Source organism: Ceratotherium simum, chromosome 16 (genome assembly GCF_057802395.1).
Source record: "Ceratotherium simum simum isolate JZ-2026a chromosome 16, ASM5780239v1, whole genome shotgun sequence".
Lineage (NCBI taxonomy): Eukaryota > Metazoa > Chordata > Mammalia > Perissodactyla > Rhinocerotidae > Ceratotherium > Ceratotherium simum.
In genome coordinates, this window is record NC_141915.1 from 57310623 (window position 1) to 57325341 (window position 14719).

Genomic DNA, 14719 nt, shown 5'->3' on the forward strand with positions numbered 1-14719 from the left:
GGCCTCAGAAGAAGGGCAGGGCTGGCCTGGGACTTTTCTGCTCCTGGTGAAGCTGGTGGAATCATAGGATGGTACGAATAACCCCTAGCGCACCTTCCAACTTTCCCTGCAAGTGTAAAGGGGCTTTGGTGAAAGGGCAGCCTTTTCCTGGGAGCCAGACTGGTCTTTGCTAAGCTGTTCTGGGGTGGACCCAGGGCCCCTCGCCCTTTGCATCCAGTACTCCAGGGCTGCGTCCTTCCTTAATCCACATCTCCCCAGGGTTTATTCTAACGAGGTTGAACAAACACCCATCTGTGTGGCCTCTGAGGCCCCTGCACAGGTTGGTTCTCAACAAAGGCTGGTGGAAATGGATAGAATAGAGAGAGCCCCCGGGGCCGGCTCGGTGGCGCAAGCGGTTAAGTGCGCGTGCTGCAGTGCGCGTGCTGCGGCGGCCCGGGGTTCTCCGGTTCGGATCCCGGGCATGCACTGACGCACCGCTTGTCAAGCCATGCTGTGGCAGCGTCCCATATAAAGTGGAGGAAGATGGGCATGGATGTTAGCCCACGGCCAGTATTCTTCAGCAAAAAGAGGAGGCTTAGCACGGATGTTAGCTCAGGGCTGATCTTCCTCACAAAAAAAAAAAAAAGAAGAAGAATAGAGAGAGCCCCTGGTACATGAGAGTCACCCAAGGAACTGAAAAACCAACATCCCGACACCCAGGCCCCACCCCAGAGCGATGAGGCAGCACCTCTGGGGCCGGCCTAGGCGTTGGGCCATGACGTCGTCATCTCGGTGATCCTGACCTGCACCCAGAACCGCCGTCCTCATACACTGAAAGCACAGCTTGGATGAGAGAAGCCTCGACTGGATTTGCGCTCAGCATCCACAGGCATTTGTTATATAAATCGGGGCCTGTCGGCAAGGAAGGAGGCAGGGATCAGCCGAAGGGATGTGTTCCCGTTTCTCTTCCTGCAGCAGCGGCACGGCAGCCCCCGGGAGCTGGAGGATGAGTCTGTGGTTTCATCCAGCTCTCCTGGGAGCGGCGGCCCTATTCTTAGCCGCGTTTCCTTAGTAGGAAGGAGTGCTGGGGAAGGAAGCTCACTGTGGACAACCCGCCCGCCCCCCCGGTGAGGCGGGGAGCTGCCCCTGCGTTTGGCTTTCGGAACCCTCCGGCCCATGCTCCCTTCGGCTTTGGCTAAGGCGCAATTGGAATGTGCTCCCATCTGCTTTTCCTTTGAATTCCCTTTTCCTCTGAGCCCTAACGCCACTGGGGACCTGGCAGTTCTCCCTAGCTGTGGTCGGGAGCCGAGCGTGGGCCCATCATGATGGCAGCAAAGGCTGCTTCTATTGGGCACAGGAAGGTCAGCCCATCCTGGGCAAGAGAAGAAAACACTGCAGGAGAATAGAATCCCTTCCTCGCTAGTGATCCTAACCTCCCTTCCTCAGGCAGCTCGTTAGCTGCGCAGGTGGCTCTCTGGGCCCCTTCTTTATGCCCCCTGTGCTCTGGGGAAGAGCCGCGGCCTGCTCCAGTTATGGCCACGGGAGAGAGACGGGGCAATGCCATGGTGCTCAGGAGATGGGCACTGGATGGGGTCAGAGGCTAACAGGCCCCCGGGGAGAGCCCGTGTGCTCCCAGTAATGAGATGGATCTAGGGAGGCTGGAGTCCCTGGGAGCTCTCTACACCTGGAGCCAAAAATCTTTGAGCATTTTGTGAGAATTCTTTTTAATTAGGTCCTTCCCACACAGAGAAGAGACAGGGAGAGAGAATAATTTGTTCCAGAGTTTGAGCAGTACCTGGAGAGATTATTTCCAGCCTCAGACCAAAGGCACAGGGAGAAATAAAGCCGGAGAATTTTCAGTCGTGAAGGGACCGTGGAGATCCGTCCGAGCATCAGGTTACAGGTGTGGAGGTGGACACTAGAATGGTTCTGCGTGTGCACAGCCACCAGGCAAGTTCACGCTGCAGCCCATGCCCAGGAATGCTTTTCCTTGTGCCAGAACTCAGCATTTTGATTCCCAGCTGAGTGTTTTTTTTCCTCTTGAGCATACATTATTTTTTTCTCCCTGCTTGTCCCATGTAACCATCCTACCTTTTGATCTGTTAGCAGACAGTGACTGAGTTGATCCTTCCCCAGGTGTTTGCTGAGCCCCCACATTGGGGCCAGCTGGGAGTCCAGGGCAGGGCCCTGGAGAAGATGGGATGTGGGCGCCTCTGGGAGGCAGGGTGCTGGGCATGTCTTGTGGGGCTGGACACAGGCCCCATGAGTGTGGACAGTTTGACTTTTGGCTTTTTTTTTTTAATTATAGTAAAATATACATAACATAAAATTTACCATCTTAACCATTTTAAGTGTACAGTTCAGTGGTATTAAGTACATTCATATGGTTGTACAACCATCACCACCATCCATCTCCAGAACTCTTTCATCTTCCCAAGCTGAAACTCTGTCCCCGCTGAACACTCACTTCCCTGACCCCCACAGGTTCGCCTTCATGGGTGGATGAACTCGGGGTGGGCGCAGGGGCTAGGCGATAACCAGGTGACCTGCCGAAAAGCTCCATTTCCCTAGGTCACCCCCTTCCCTCACCACTTTCATCTGTATTTAGACTCCGCCTCAGGTGGCCTGGGGACATTCAGAAATGTATTCCAACCACCCAATTTGTCAAGTCCACCTAAACTGCATCCTTCCAAGCACTGGGTAAGGCAGTGGACGGGCCGGGGTGCTAAGTGGCTGCGTCTAAGGTCCCTTCACGCTGAGATGCTGCCTCTTCCCAACTCACCTGGGGGTGCACTGGTTGTGGGGGAGGCGCCGCGAGCCCCCCGACACAGCCCCGGGCTAAGAGTCCGGAGGGAAATGAGGAACTTGGCATTGGAATTATGAAAACACCTGGACTGGGGCCTTTTGAGGAGTTAGCCGGAAGGTGGAATTGTACAGCTGAGCCTCCCTGGGTGCCTTTGGCTGAAGGCTGTCAGGAGACAGCGTTTTCACTTCATGTCACTGCTCCAACCAGCCACTTAGCGTAAAATTGCCCATAAACGTGAACTTATTTTTTTGTGTGTGAGGAAGATCAGCCCTGAGCTAACATCCATGCTAATCCACCTCTTTTTGCTGAGGAAGACCGGCTCTGAGCTAACATCTATTGCCAATCCTCCTCCTTCCCCCCGCCCCCCAAAGCCCCAGTAGATAGTTGTATGTCATAGTTGCACGTCCTTCTAGTTGCTGTATGTGGGACGCGGCCTCAGCATGACCGGAGAAGCGGTGCCTCGGTATGCGCCCAGGATCCGAACCCGGGCCACCAGCAGTGGAGCGCGCGCACTTAACCACTAAGCCACGGGGCCGGCTCAAAAGTGAACTTGAATTACAAGTGATAAAACCACAGCCCCCTCTCCCCGTGGCTGACCCTCTCGGCTCTCCTCGGGTGAGCACAGATTCCGTGTGACGAGAGAAATGAGGGATCCGCAGACACTGGTCTCCAGTGACGTCACCTTAAATTGAGAATCGTTGTTTTCTAGGCTGGGGAGACCACGGGACTCCTCGTTAACTCCTGGGAAGGGGCCCTGTCGTCTCTGGGCCAGTTGTCCCTTCTCTGCTTCCTGCGTGATGTCCTTTCAGACCGCACTCTGCTCATGGGGCTACTTGTGTCTACTCTAGACCAGCACGCTGCTCACTCTTTGGAAGGGCGGGAGCTTGACGACCCTCCGAGATGCCCATCATCCTTGGGCTCCTCTCCTCACCCGCCTTCTCTCTCCTAGTACGCCTTTCTGGACCAAATTTCAACCTTTATACCATTTCTTCCCAGGGAGTTCACCTGGTTCATGGGTCAGTTTATTCCATCATGAATACAAGGGATATACGTATTTGAGCCAGATCCTGTCCCCGCTCTGGGCTTTCCAAGATGACCTGGCCCCACCCTCAGGGGGCGCCAGTCACGAGGAGGTGACTCACGACCATGCAGAGGGAGGGGCTGAAGGAGGGCTGGGGGTGGGGCGGAGGGAGCACTGGCTGCTGGGGGAGGGGTTTCTCACTCTGTCCATGGGTCCAAGGAAGGCTTCCTGGAGGAGGAGGTGAGGTTTGCGTTAGGATCAGGAAGTGAGAAGTCTTCTGGAAAGGATCAGAACCTCGGGGGCAATGTGACCAGGTGGAAAGATCTCTCTAGAAAAGAGGCAGGCGAGACTAGAGGGAGGCAGAACAGAGAGGAAATTATCTAAGATTATAGGTGAGAAATGACGGGGCCTTAAGTGAGGGGCGTGTGTGTGTTGGGGGGTGGTTAGGAATTCAGAAGGTGAAACCGACGACTAAAAGTAATAATTCGAGGGACTTCCCTTCACCTGGCCTCACTTAATCCTACCAGGAACCCTCCAAGGTGGACATTTTTGTCTTTGGCTGATGAGAAAAATGAAATTCCTAGTGGCTTATGACTCTTCCAAGGTTAGAAACAAAACGAATTTCTGCTGGCAGCCCGGGGCCCCGATTTCGGGGCTGTCGCTGTGGTCCGACCATGCCATGTTGTACTGTCTGATGTCGAGTGGGCCGGAGGAGGCAGGAAAGCCTGGCCCGGGGGGGGAGTGTGGGCTCCGGAGCCCCACTGCTTGGGTTCCAGTCCCAGCTCCACTGCTTCCTGGCTGTGTGATCCTGGCTAAATTACTAAAACTCTCTGTTTCCTAATCTGTAAAGAGGGGAGCAGGATGAGAAAGGGTCTGATCTCGTAGGGTTGTTGCCCGGATGATGAATTAATAAATTGAAAGCACGTAGAATGAATGGTGCCTGTGTTCAAAATGTTAGCCATGAAGGTGAAGAGGGTGGTACCCGCCCTAGAACATCAGTGTGGAGTCGTTCTCCACACTGAGAGCTGTGGCTTGCTCATCTGACCTCTCAGCGGCCCTGGGGTCTGGGGCGGGGGCCAGGGGTGTGATCAGTGTTCGGGCAACGAAAGGAAGCCCCCGTGAGTTTGTTGGCACCACACGTGGCCACAGAGGAACACCATGTTGCCTGGAAACCAACCAGAAAGGCAGTGTGGGAAGTCAGCCATATTACTGTGTAGGTAGCACAACTAGCCCCACCTACAGTTTATATTTTCAGAATTGTTAATCTTCCCAGACCCAGATTCCATGCGGGAGGAGCAGCCACTCGCTTCCTCGTTTCTGCAGGGAAGGGACGGAGGAATCATGGTTCTGTCCTTCTGTCTGTGGTTCTCAGTTGAGAGGAGGGAAGTGGGGAGGGGGCGAGGGAGTGTCATCTACCTGGAGCTTCTATAGACTGGGACAAAATGATGCTCCTTCCTGGAGGATTTTGGGGGTGAGACAGCCCACGTTTGAAAGAAAACAATAGGGACGTCCTACAGACTAGGATGCAAAATCTGCTCGGCGCTTGAAAATACCACCGAGTATTTCATGAAGTCTCCAGGTTGTGGGGGCTGCTTCCTGTGATGGCTCCAGACCCCTGGGCTCTGTGCTCATTCTCCGTTGCTTCCTGGGTATTTCAACAAAGAAACTTAAGAAGTATGCCTGCCTTAGAAGCCCTGGCTTTGAGAACCCTGTGTGGCAGTTCACATGGAAAGAAGGGAGTCATTGGAGAGTTGGATGGATGGGGGTGGGGCTCTTGGCCATGAAGTTTATAGATAAGAAATGAGGAGGAAACGGTTATTAGATTTTTGCCTTCCCTCTCCGCACTTAGCAGCCAAGGTTCTATCATGGCCAGGGGAGTGGTGGGGGAGGGGGGAGGTGAGTGAGGCTGGGATGCCCTGGTTGGTGAGGGCAGGCACAGAGAAAGCCCCTCCCCTCCTGCAGCCCCTCTCTGCAGGGCACAGGCCGACCTGCTGCTTCGGTCCCTGTGGCACACAGCTGCCCTGACCTCGCGGCATGGCATCAGGTTCCCATAAACCTCATTGAAAAGGTGCCACTGTGGGCAGTGTGCTCAGGGGACAGGGTACACAGCACGGCTGTGCCAGCTCCTGACCGTGACAGGCTGAGCGTGAGCAAGGAGCGCAAAGCTGTCCAGGCCGGTACTTTTCCACCTGGCTTGAATTGTCTCAGGGAGCTGGAGATGTGACCTGGGGAGCCGATCAATCATGGCCCCTGGCTGCTGATGAGCTCGTGACCTGAGTTTGCTGGTCCCTGGCTCCCTGAAGGGGCTCACTGGAAGGTCTCACCGATGCCTTCAAGGGAGGTGTAAATTGGGGGGATCGGGCTGCTGTGGGGCCCCCAAAGAAAGGGAGGTTTCTCTGGGGGCCGACACCACTGCCCACCTGGCTCAGGGGCTTGGTATAGACTTCCTGGGTGAGCTGTCTAAACGCCTCCTGACCCCCTGCAGGAGGGTGTGGCATCAAGCTAAACAGGGCTCCTGGATGGTGCGAAGGGGGCCTGGGCAAAGGGATTTACATGGGTGGCTGTGGGTGCTGGGCAGGGGGCTTTGAGCCCGGCTCCAGGGAGGGGGACTGAGCCGATTCTGGAGGAGGCCACGAGGCCCTGTCCTTCAGGCACCAGTGAGATGACCCATGGGCTCCAGCACTAGGTTAGCAGACGAGTCCCTTCCCAGATGAAAACCCCATGTAAATGACCCAGCCAGGCAGGGTCCGCCTGTGAGACTGGGCTGGGCAGCTCATGGGCCAGGAGCCAGAAAGCAGAGCAGGATTATATCTTTTGAGGCGAGAGGTTTGGGACCCTTCAGCTCCAAACACTGAAGCCGCACCAAGGACCATAGCGGGCCTTCGTGCCGCTTTGTGAAGGTTAGATAAAGGCGCCCCCTCTGGGCGGACACAGCCCTGCAGGGAGCATGTTTGTGTGAGTTAACAGAAGGTGCCCCTTCCACCTGGCAGGTAGCCCAGGCCAGGTGCACTGCTTAGCAAGCTAGGCCAGGCTGGATCTCGGTCCCACTTGCCCCTCGTTGGAGTCTCTTGTGCAGTGAAAAACCTACATGACTGTACATGGCCACTCTGTTCACCTCCTTCCCAAGAGTCTGCCAGTACTCACGCGCCAACCTCACTTTCAGTTACAGTATCCCTCCATGTTTATCACCAGGGCGCACTCCAGGTCCTCCACATGCAGGGCCCTGTGGGAAGGTGAATTTGGGGAAATTTTCCCTTCCCTGCCTGTGGGTCCCTCTTGGGGCTCAGACTCTGAAGGGCTCTTCTCTCAGTAACTTAGGGGTGCCGCCAGGCCGGGGGAGCTGCCCGCTCACCACGCCCCTGCCTTTCGACCTCGTCTACACGGACTACCACGGCCTGCAGCAGATGAAGCAGCACATGGGACTCTCCTTCAAGAAGTACCGGTGAGAGGGCGGGGGAGGGCGGGGACGGCACACGGTAGCCCCGTCCTCAGCGGAGCTGCCCACCCTGCTCATGCCCTGCCAGCTGGTCCCCAGGTGGGAGACTTGCATTGTCTCGGGTTCTGCAGTAGAGGGGGAGCTCTCCTGCCTTCTGTCCCCTCCCTCCCCCACCGCCTTCCTTCTCCAAGGAGCTCTGCCTCCTGGCTAACTCAGGTGACAATCAATAAACCACAGCGAGTGGCTCCAGTGTCCCTCTGCTGCATGGCAGGCTGAGGAGTGGGGGTCAGAGGTTACCTAGATGGGGGGCAGAGGAATTGCAGGAGGAACGGGACAAGTGGCCGAGGCCATGACCTCTGCTGTGTGGGGGCTCAGCACCCCCTCCCCTCTCCCTTCCTCTACCCCCTCCAGCTCTGGTCTGGAGGAAGACCAATGCCATCGCTCCCAGTCTCTGCAGCCAGCAGATACAGGGTTTAATTTAGCACAGAGAGCTCTGCTATTTATTACATTTGCTCCAGTCCCATTGACTATCCCACATGATTTTATTAGGAAAAAAAAAGTGACAGGCAGCGTTATTGCTTTTATTATTAATGCATGTTCTCCCTGCACCCGGTGCCTTCTCCTCCTACCCCTGCCCCGTGTCTGGGGGAATAGTGCCGACCTCAGCAGTCTGGACAATCCTGGGTCACCTGGAAGGACATGGGTGAGGGAGCTCCTTGTGGGGGGCATCTGAGTCTCAGTGGTTTTCTTCAGGTGCCCACTCCCGGGGGGTGGGATGGGCGGAGGGGGTAGTTCTGGGGCTGTGGCCCATCGAGAGTGGCCTCAGAGTGGGACAGAGCCTCTGCCCAGCTGGGAGGTCCACTGGAGTGGCCAGGCTTGCAGAGGAAACTTCGAGGCACTGCCTTCCCAAAGGTGGTCCCGTGGCAGTGGCTAGTCCCCCCGGGGCCCTGCCTGTCTGCATCTCACCCTCAATAGGCCAGGCACATTGGGGGTGTCAGGCCCTGGGCAGAAGGGCTGTGGACTCGCTGCTCCCTGCCCAGGAAAGTGCAAATCCTACAGATGACCCCTGGGGCAGTGGGGAGGGACCCCCACTCCAGGCAGTGTTTCCCCTTCTCTGCTCCCTTGAGGCAGTGGTAATAACTAACGGTTTCTGAGTTAGTCCATGGTTTAGGTGTATCCACATGGCCCTGAGATAGTTGGGCTGTTGTTATCCGCACTTGACAGATGGGGAAGCTGACCCAGAGAGGTTAAGGCATTTGCCTGCGGTCACACAGCTAGGTAGTGTCCTTGCGAAAGCTCTGACCACACATGGCACTACCCTGACCCAGCCACAGGCCGGTTACAGCGCCCATGGCTGGGCCAGCCCTAGCCCAGGGAGACGGCTGACCCTGGTTCCTGGTCCCCGGGGGGCAGGTGCCGAATCCGTGTCATCGATACCTTTGGGACAGAACCCGCGTACAACCATGAGGAGTACGCCACGCTGCATGGCTACAGAACCAACTGGGGCTACTGGAACCTCAACCCCAAGCAGTTCATGACCATGTTCCGTGAGTGTCCAGCTGCAGGGAGGGGCGGGGCGGCAGATGGGCCTCCCGTGGTTCTCAGGGGGGCACGGGGTGGGTGGGGGTGCGGGGAGGCTGGGCCTCATTCCTCCCTCTCTTTCCTCCCGGGCCGGTGCAGGGAATGGGGCATGCCCAGGCGTCTGCCTTCTCCGGGAAAGCCTTGTTCCCCTCTCAGCGAATGTGTGAGCCAGAAAGGAAGCCTCTGGTGGTGTTTAGGGAGCAGGAGACGTGGAGGGAGCAGCCTTGGGGGGATTGCATCCCGGCTTGCGAGAAACGTGGTGACCTTCCCAACACCAGGAGGGTGTGGCCATTGCCCTCCAGGAGCACACGTTGCTCTCAGAGAGCGCCTGAGCACAGAGTTCCAGAACAAAGAGGGTTCTGTGGCCTTCCAGAAAGAGAGACGTTCCAACGTGGACCTGAGAACTTCAGTGGGTGGCAAAGGAGCAGGACAGGCAGGCTTTTTAAGTGGAGGGGACAGATGTGGTGAAGATGGATGCGGAGAGAACCAGAAGGTTCTGGAAACAAGGGCTCCAGTAGGCTCCTGCATTGGGGATAATGGGAAGTGAGGGTGTAGGTAGGGGCTGGGGCCCCTGTGAAACTCGGATGATGGGCTTCACCAAGAAACGCAATTAGAGCTGAGCTTTGGCTATTTTTAATGAGACTCTAAAATATATATACATGCTGACCTACCCTCTTAAATGAAGCGTGCCGAAAATAATGTAACCTTTTCTTGACAACTCAGGGTCAGTTCCCTGTCTCTCTGGTGCACAGGCCTGCCCCTCTGGGGACGGCAGAGGTGTGCAGAGCTGTGTCCTCTCGCTAAATGGTCCTTCTCCTATCACTGTTTGATGTGGCGCTTTTTCTCCGCGTTGGAGGCCATTGGCTGTCGCTTTTAATCGCTGTCAGCTCCTCTGCCTCCAGCGGCGTCCTGCGCGTCTCATCTGCGGCTCTCTGAAGGCTGCAGGTCAGGAAGCCAGTGAGCACGCTCGTTAGGATTGTATCTCAATTAAAAGCAAGCGAGGTTCTGAGCAGGGTCCTGAGGCACTTGCTGTGAGTAAAGCGTCTGATCTGTATTGAGCCCGTCAGATTAATGCATCTTTTGGGTGCTTAGGTCCTCTTTTGTCTCACTCTCCATGTTCTAGGCTGTATTAGAGGCAGATGCGATTTCTGAATATACAAGTAATGGCTTGACTGGATCCCAGAAGGTTGGGAAGGTTCCTTGGAGCCCAGATGAGGGAACTGAGGCCCAGAGAGGTAGAATGTCCTGTCTGAGGTCACACAGCTCTGTGGGCACCAGATTCCCTCCCCAGGGCCCATTTCAAGGTTGCGTGAGGCTTCTCCAAGAGAAGAGTGACTGTCCTAACAGCTCATCTGATGACATTGTGCCCCCAGGAGAGCGACTGGTGTGGGATGGGGCCCAAGGAGCAGATTTCTGGAGGGAAAGGACTGGGGGGTAGTGGTGGTGACGCTCTAGGCTGTGGACACAGCATATGTGACAGCAGAGAGGGGAACTATGGAGTTGAGAGCCTTGGGTAATTAGCCCACTTAGAAGGGAAGCAGTGAGCTATGAGGCTGAAGAGGGATGTGGAGGATCTGGGAGTGGAGGAGTGGGGTCTTTTAGCAAAGGTTCCTGAGTTTACACTGGATACCGTAATTCAAGATTCACTGTAAATTCTTGAGCTAGGGCATGTCATGGAGAAAAAGTTTTTTGAGGGACACTGTTCTGGCAGATTGCAGATGGCCAAAGGGGCAGTGGTGGAGGAAGGGGAAACAAGGGTGGGTTAAGAGGCTTCTGCAACAATCTCCACTGAGAAAATGAAGACTTGTCCTGAGGTGGAACACACTGGGTGTGGAGTTCCAAACCTGGCAAACTCCTACTCGTCCTCCAAAACCCCAGGTCAAATGTCTCTTTTTACTGTCATTTTCACTGATGCCCTCATCTCCTATTCCAGGCAGAATGTATTGCTCCTTCATCTCTTTTTTTTATAACTCTTAAACCCAATTCTGTAAAAGCATATATTGAAGTGTATTAGACTTGTTTGCTCATACGTTGATTTCCTCTGATAGACTATGAACACTTAAAAAGGGGCCATGGACTGATTTGTCTTTATCTCCCTGGAGCCTATCCAGGTCCTCAGAAAATGTTAATTGATTGAATAAATTGAAGAAAGAGAGAAGAAAAAACAGAGAGGCCTGCCGGTTTTAAGGACATACCACGTCCAGGAAGGAATTCATGAGCAGACCTCCCTCCCATTCAGCCAGTTGATTTCCCCAGTGAGCTAACTGGGAGGCTGGCCGCCTCTCCTGCTTCTGCCCCCAGGAGCTCTTTGCTTAATGGTCCCTGTTATTTTAATTGCTTGCGATACTTCCCTGTCCCACGCCCAGGAGTTTAGCTAATTGTGTTCTAAACCTGTCCCTTCTGGTGAGTTGGTAGAAGGAAGGATTCTTCAGCTCAGAGAACAGGGAGGAAACGGGAACTGGGGAGAGAGGCCTGGGTGGCAGCCCCAGTGGAGCCAGAGGAGAGGCAGAGAAGGTGGAGGCTGGGCGGGCTAGCAGGGTCAGGCAGGGTCCGGTCTGCCCTCCTGGGGCCTCTCGCCTGCCTGGGCTGAGCCTCCTGAGACGGGAAGCTACCTGTGCCCCGACCACTGCAGACATAATTCCAGGCCTCCAGGGCCCCTCCTTTTTTTGCCCCTGTAGCTCTAGAGGAGAGAGATGGTTTTGTTCTGCAGCCAGCATACACCGGTCCATACAGTGGTTGGATTTTCAGACCCAAGAATCCGTGAGCTTTCTGGGGCAGTTTGACAGAAAACCGTCACCTCTTCTAAGATGCACCAGATAGTGATTATGGCTTTTTTGTGGGTGTTGAGAGTGGGTAGAAATACTACATTATATCTGCACATTGGATTAGAGTATAAATCCCAATTTCAGAAACGCTAAAATGTGAAAAATGTGCATCTGAAATGAAGAAATAGCATATTTGGAAGCAGGGCTGTTCTGGGAAATCAAGGAAATGTGGCTGCCGCCCCCCTGCCCTCCGCAGCCTCTCCCACCTGGGCAGGGGGAGCAGATGTAATGGGGTTCCGTGAACCTTCTCGTGGAGTCCTCTGCGTGGAGGGACGGACCTGGTGCCTCGTGTGCTGGCGCCCGGTCCCCACCGCGGCAGACAGAGCCCATCAGGGGCGCAGGGAACTGGAGCGCGAGCTAACACGCGTCTCCTGCCCCTGGTGCGGTGGACTCTGGGGACGGGTGAGGAGTCAGAGCATGGCCTGTGCTTTAACACAGACGTAACCACATGGAGGGGCACAAAGGGAGGGCACGCAGACCCCAGAGAGGGCTTCCACGAGGAGGTGAGCTGGGAGTGGGGCTGTGAAGGCTGAACAGGATTTTCTCATCCGAGGAGAGGGAGGAGGGCACTCCAGGCAGAGGGACCAGCAGGGGCAGAAGCCTGGAGGTATGAAAGTGAAGATGTGTCCGTGCATTCATGAACCGGCAGGCCAGGCCCTCCCAGGTGCCCGGACACAGACGGGAACAAAACCGAGCTCCTGCCCTCACGGGGCTTATACTCTAACAATAATGCATCACAAATCAACGTATACTATTACTCTGCTCAGTGAGGGCCGTGACAAGAAATAAAGCAGGGTAAGGGGACAGAGAGTGACCAGGGTCGGGAAGACTACTCAGCAGGCCACGTAAGCAAAGGCCTATATGGAGAGAGGGGGGCACCCAGCAGGGACTGGGTGGGGAGATGCTGTCACAGGGGGATGGGGCAGATCCCGCAGATTGGTGGGGGGACTTCGGCTTCTGGGGCCAGTGCAGGGTTTTATGCAGAGGAGGGATCTGATTGGACATAAATTTGAGAGGGTTGCTCAGGAGGAAAGACCATGCCAAGAGAACCACAGAAGAGGGGGCAGCGGTCACAGTGGCCCAGGACAGAGATGCTCGAGCGGGGGCCAGGGCGGCAGTGATGGAGGCGATGTGAGACACCCCACTTGGGGTGGGGGCTCTGCTGATGGACGCCCTGGAGTGAGAGCAGAGGAGGAGCCAAAGCCATGGGCCTGAGCAAGGGAGGAGGACTGTGATGAGAGCAGGGTCCTGGATGGGTCACACGGGCCCTGGGCCTCAGCTTCCTCGTCAGAAAACAAGCAAGGAGGACCAGGTGACCTCTCAGGTTTCCTTTTGCTCCAAGGCCCTGTGACAGTCTCCGGGAGAGGGAGACGCCCAGGGCCAGGGCCCTGATGGGTACTCCCCCCCTCCACCAGACCCCTTCCCGCCAGACTCTTTCCCCATCCCTGCGAACGGGGACCTCTCCCACGGGGCCGGTCCCCGTAGCCCCGGGGTGTGTCCTTACCTCCTTCCTGACCCTGTGGTCTGGCTGCAGCTCACACCCCGGACAACTCCTTCATGGGCTTCGTGTCTGAGGAGCTCAGCGAGACGGAGAAGCAGCTCGTCATCGGCGGCAAGGCCAGCAACATGGCCGTGGTGTACGGCAAGGAGGCCAGCGTCTGGAAGGTGAGCGCGGCCCGCCGCCCGCGGCCCCCGGGGCCTCCCGCCTCCAGGATTCCGCTCCCCTCTGCCGACCCCAGCGCTGGACCTGGAAAACATCCCCCGGTAGTGGTCAGAAAAGAGGTCCCTACTGCCACTGGAAATACCCGGGCTGGGGGCTGGTCACTTGTCCCCCTCCCCGCCCCCACTCTCTGCAACAAACCCCAATGTCCTTTATCAGGACTGTGACTTAACCCTCCACCCTCCGTAGGACGGTCAGTAAACACTGTGAGCCTGGCGGGGGCGCAGGTTAGGCTAGACTTGGAATCTGTGGGATGGGAGCCAGTGGAGAAGGCAGGAGAGGACCAGGGATTAGCACCCCACCTTCAGGGTGGGGTCCCCGGAGACAGCGCTGCCTGTGTGGGAGGCTGCCCGCTCACCTGGTCACTGACCTGCTCTCTCTCCTCTTTTCTCTGTGCCCCCGGCAACGAGGCAGCTCCAGGTATGGTGACTGTTAGCCACGCGCTCCCTCCGCCTCCTGCTCCCCTCCCCTCCGTAGGGTCTCCCCTGGGGGTCTCCCCAGTCAGGCTCTCTGCGGTTCGTGGCTCCTGTGGATGGACCAAGGTGGGGAGGAGCGCCGTGGAGACAGTGGGTTCCCAGGAGGGCTCTTCCCTGGGGCCCTCTGTTGGGGGAGAGGCAGGCCCAGAGGTCAGGGTCCGGCTTGGCAGGGTGCAGGGCAGCTCCCAGGACGGGTCATGGACCTAAGGCAGGCGACACGAGGTAAAGGTGAATAATAAAGGTGCTGATTGTGGGGAACATGGAGCAGCACCTGTCCCCTGTGTCAGGCCTGTTTGTTGCAGGATCGTCTTAGTCAATGATTCTCACCCGGCATTGGTCAGGATTAGGTCCAGCTGTCAAAGGACAGCCCCGAATAGTAGTGACTTACAGGAGTATATTTCCTTTCCCGTTCGCAAACCCCGAGGTGTCCGTCCAGGGCTGATGTGGACCTTCTCGGGATCTTCTCACTGTGTTGACCCCTCGTTTTGTTTCCAACCCCAGTCTTGCCCCATGGTTCCAGGTGGCCACAAACATTTCAGTCGTTATGTCTGCACTCCAGCCAGCAAGAAGGAGGGAGGGGCAAAGAAGAGCCACGTTTAGGGAGATTTCCTGAACGTTACACGCATCTCTTCCCCGTGCTGCCCCTTGGCTAGACCCTGCTCGCGTGGCCGTGCCCAGTTTCAGGGGACGCTGGAAGCGGCTCTGCCCCAGGCAGCCCTGTGCCCAGCTCAGCTCTGGCCTTCTGTGACTGAGGACGGAGGAGACAACAGATATACACGGGGTCATCCTGTGGTCGGGGAAGTGATAGCGATGGCTGATATTCGTTTCCCAGAGCTCACCATGTCCTAGGTGCTCACTTGCATTCTCTCACTTAC

General features: G+C 56.3%; 1 protein-coding gene across 3 annotated transcripts in view; it reads left to right on the forward strand.

The window, feature by feature from the left end:
- The window catches only part of MGAT5B (alpha-1,6-mannosylglycoprotein 6-beta-N-acetylglucosaminyltransferase B), a 78980-nt gene that overhangs the window by 45708 nt on the left and 18553 nt on the right, over nucleotides 1-14719 (forward strand). For all 3 annotated transcript variants that reach the window (XM_087441673.1, XM_087441675.1, XM_087441676.1), the window contains exons 9-11: nucleotides 7117-7248; nucleotides 8656-8789; nucleotides 13183-13313. In XM_087441673.1, the coding sequence (XP_087297799.1) occupies nucleotides 7117-7248; nucleotides 8656-8789; nucleotides 13183-13313 (397 nt within the window). The remainder of the gene's footprint in view (nucleotides 1-7116; nucleotides 7249-8655; nucleotides 8790-13182; nucleotides 13314-14719) is intronic.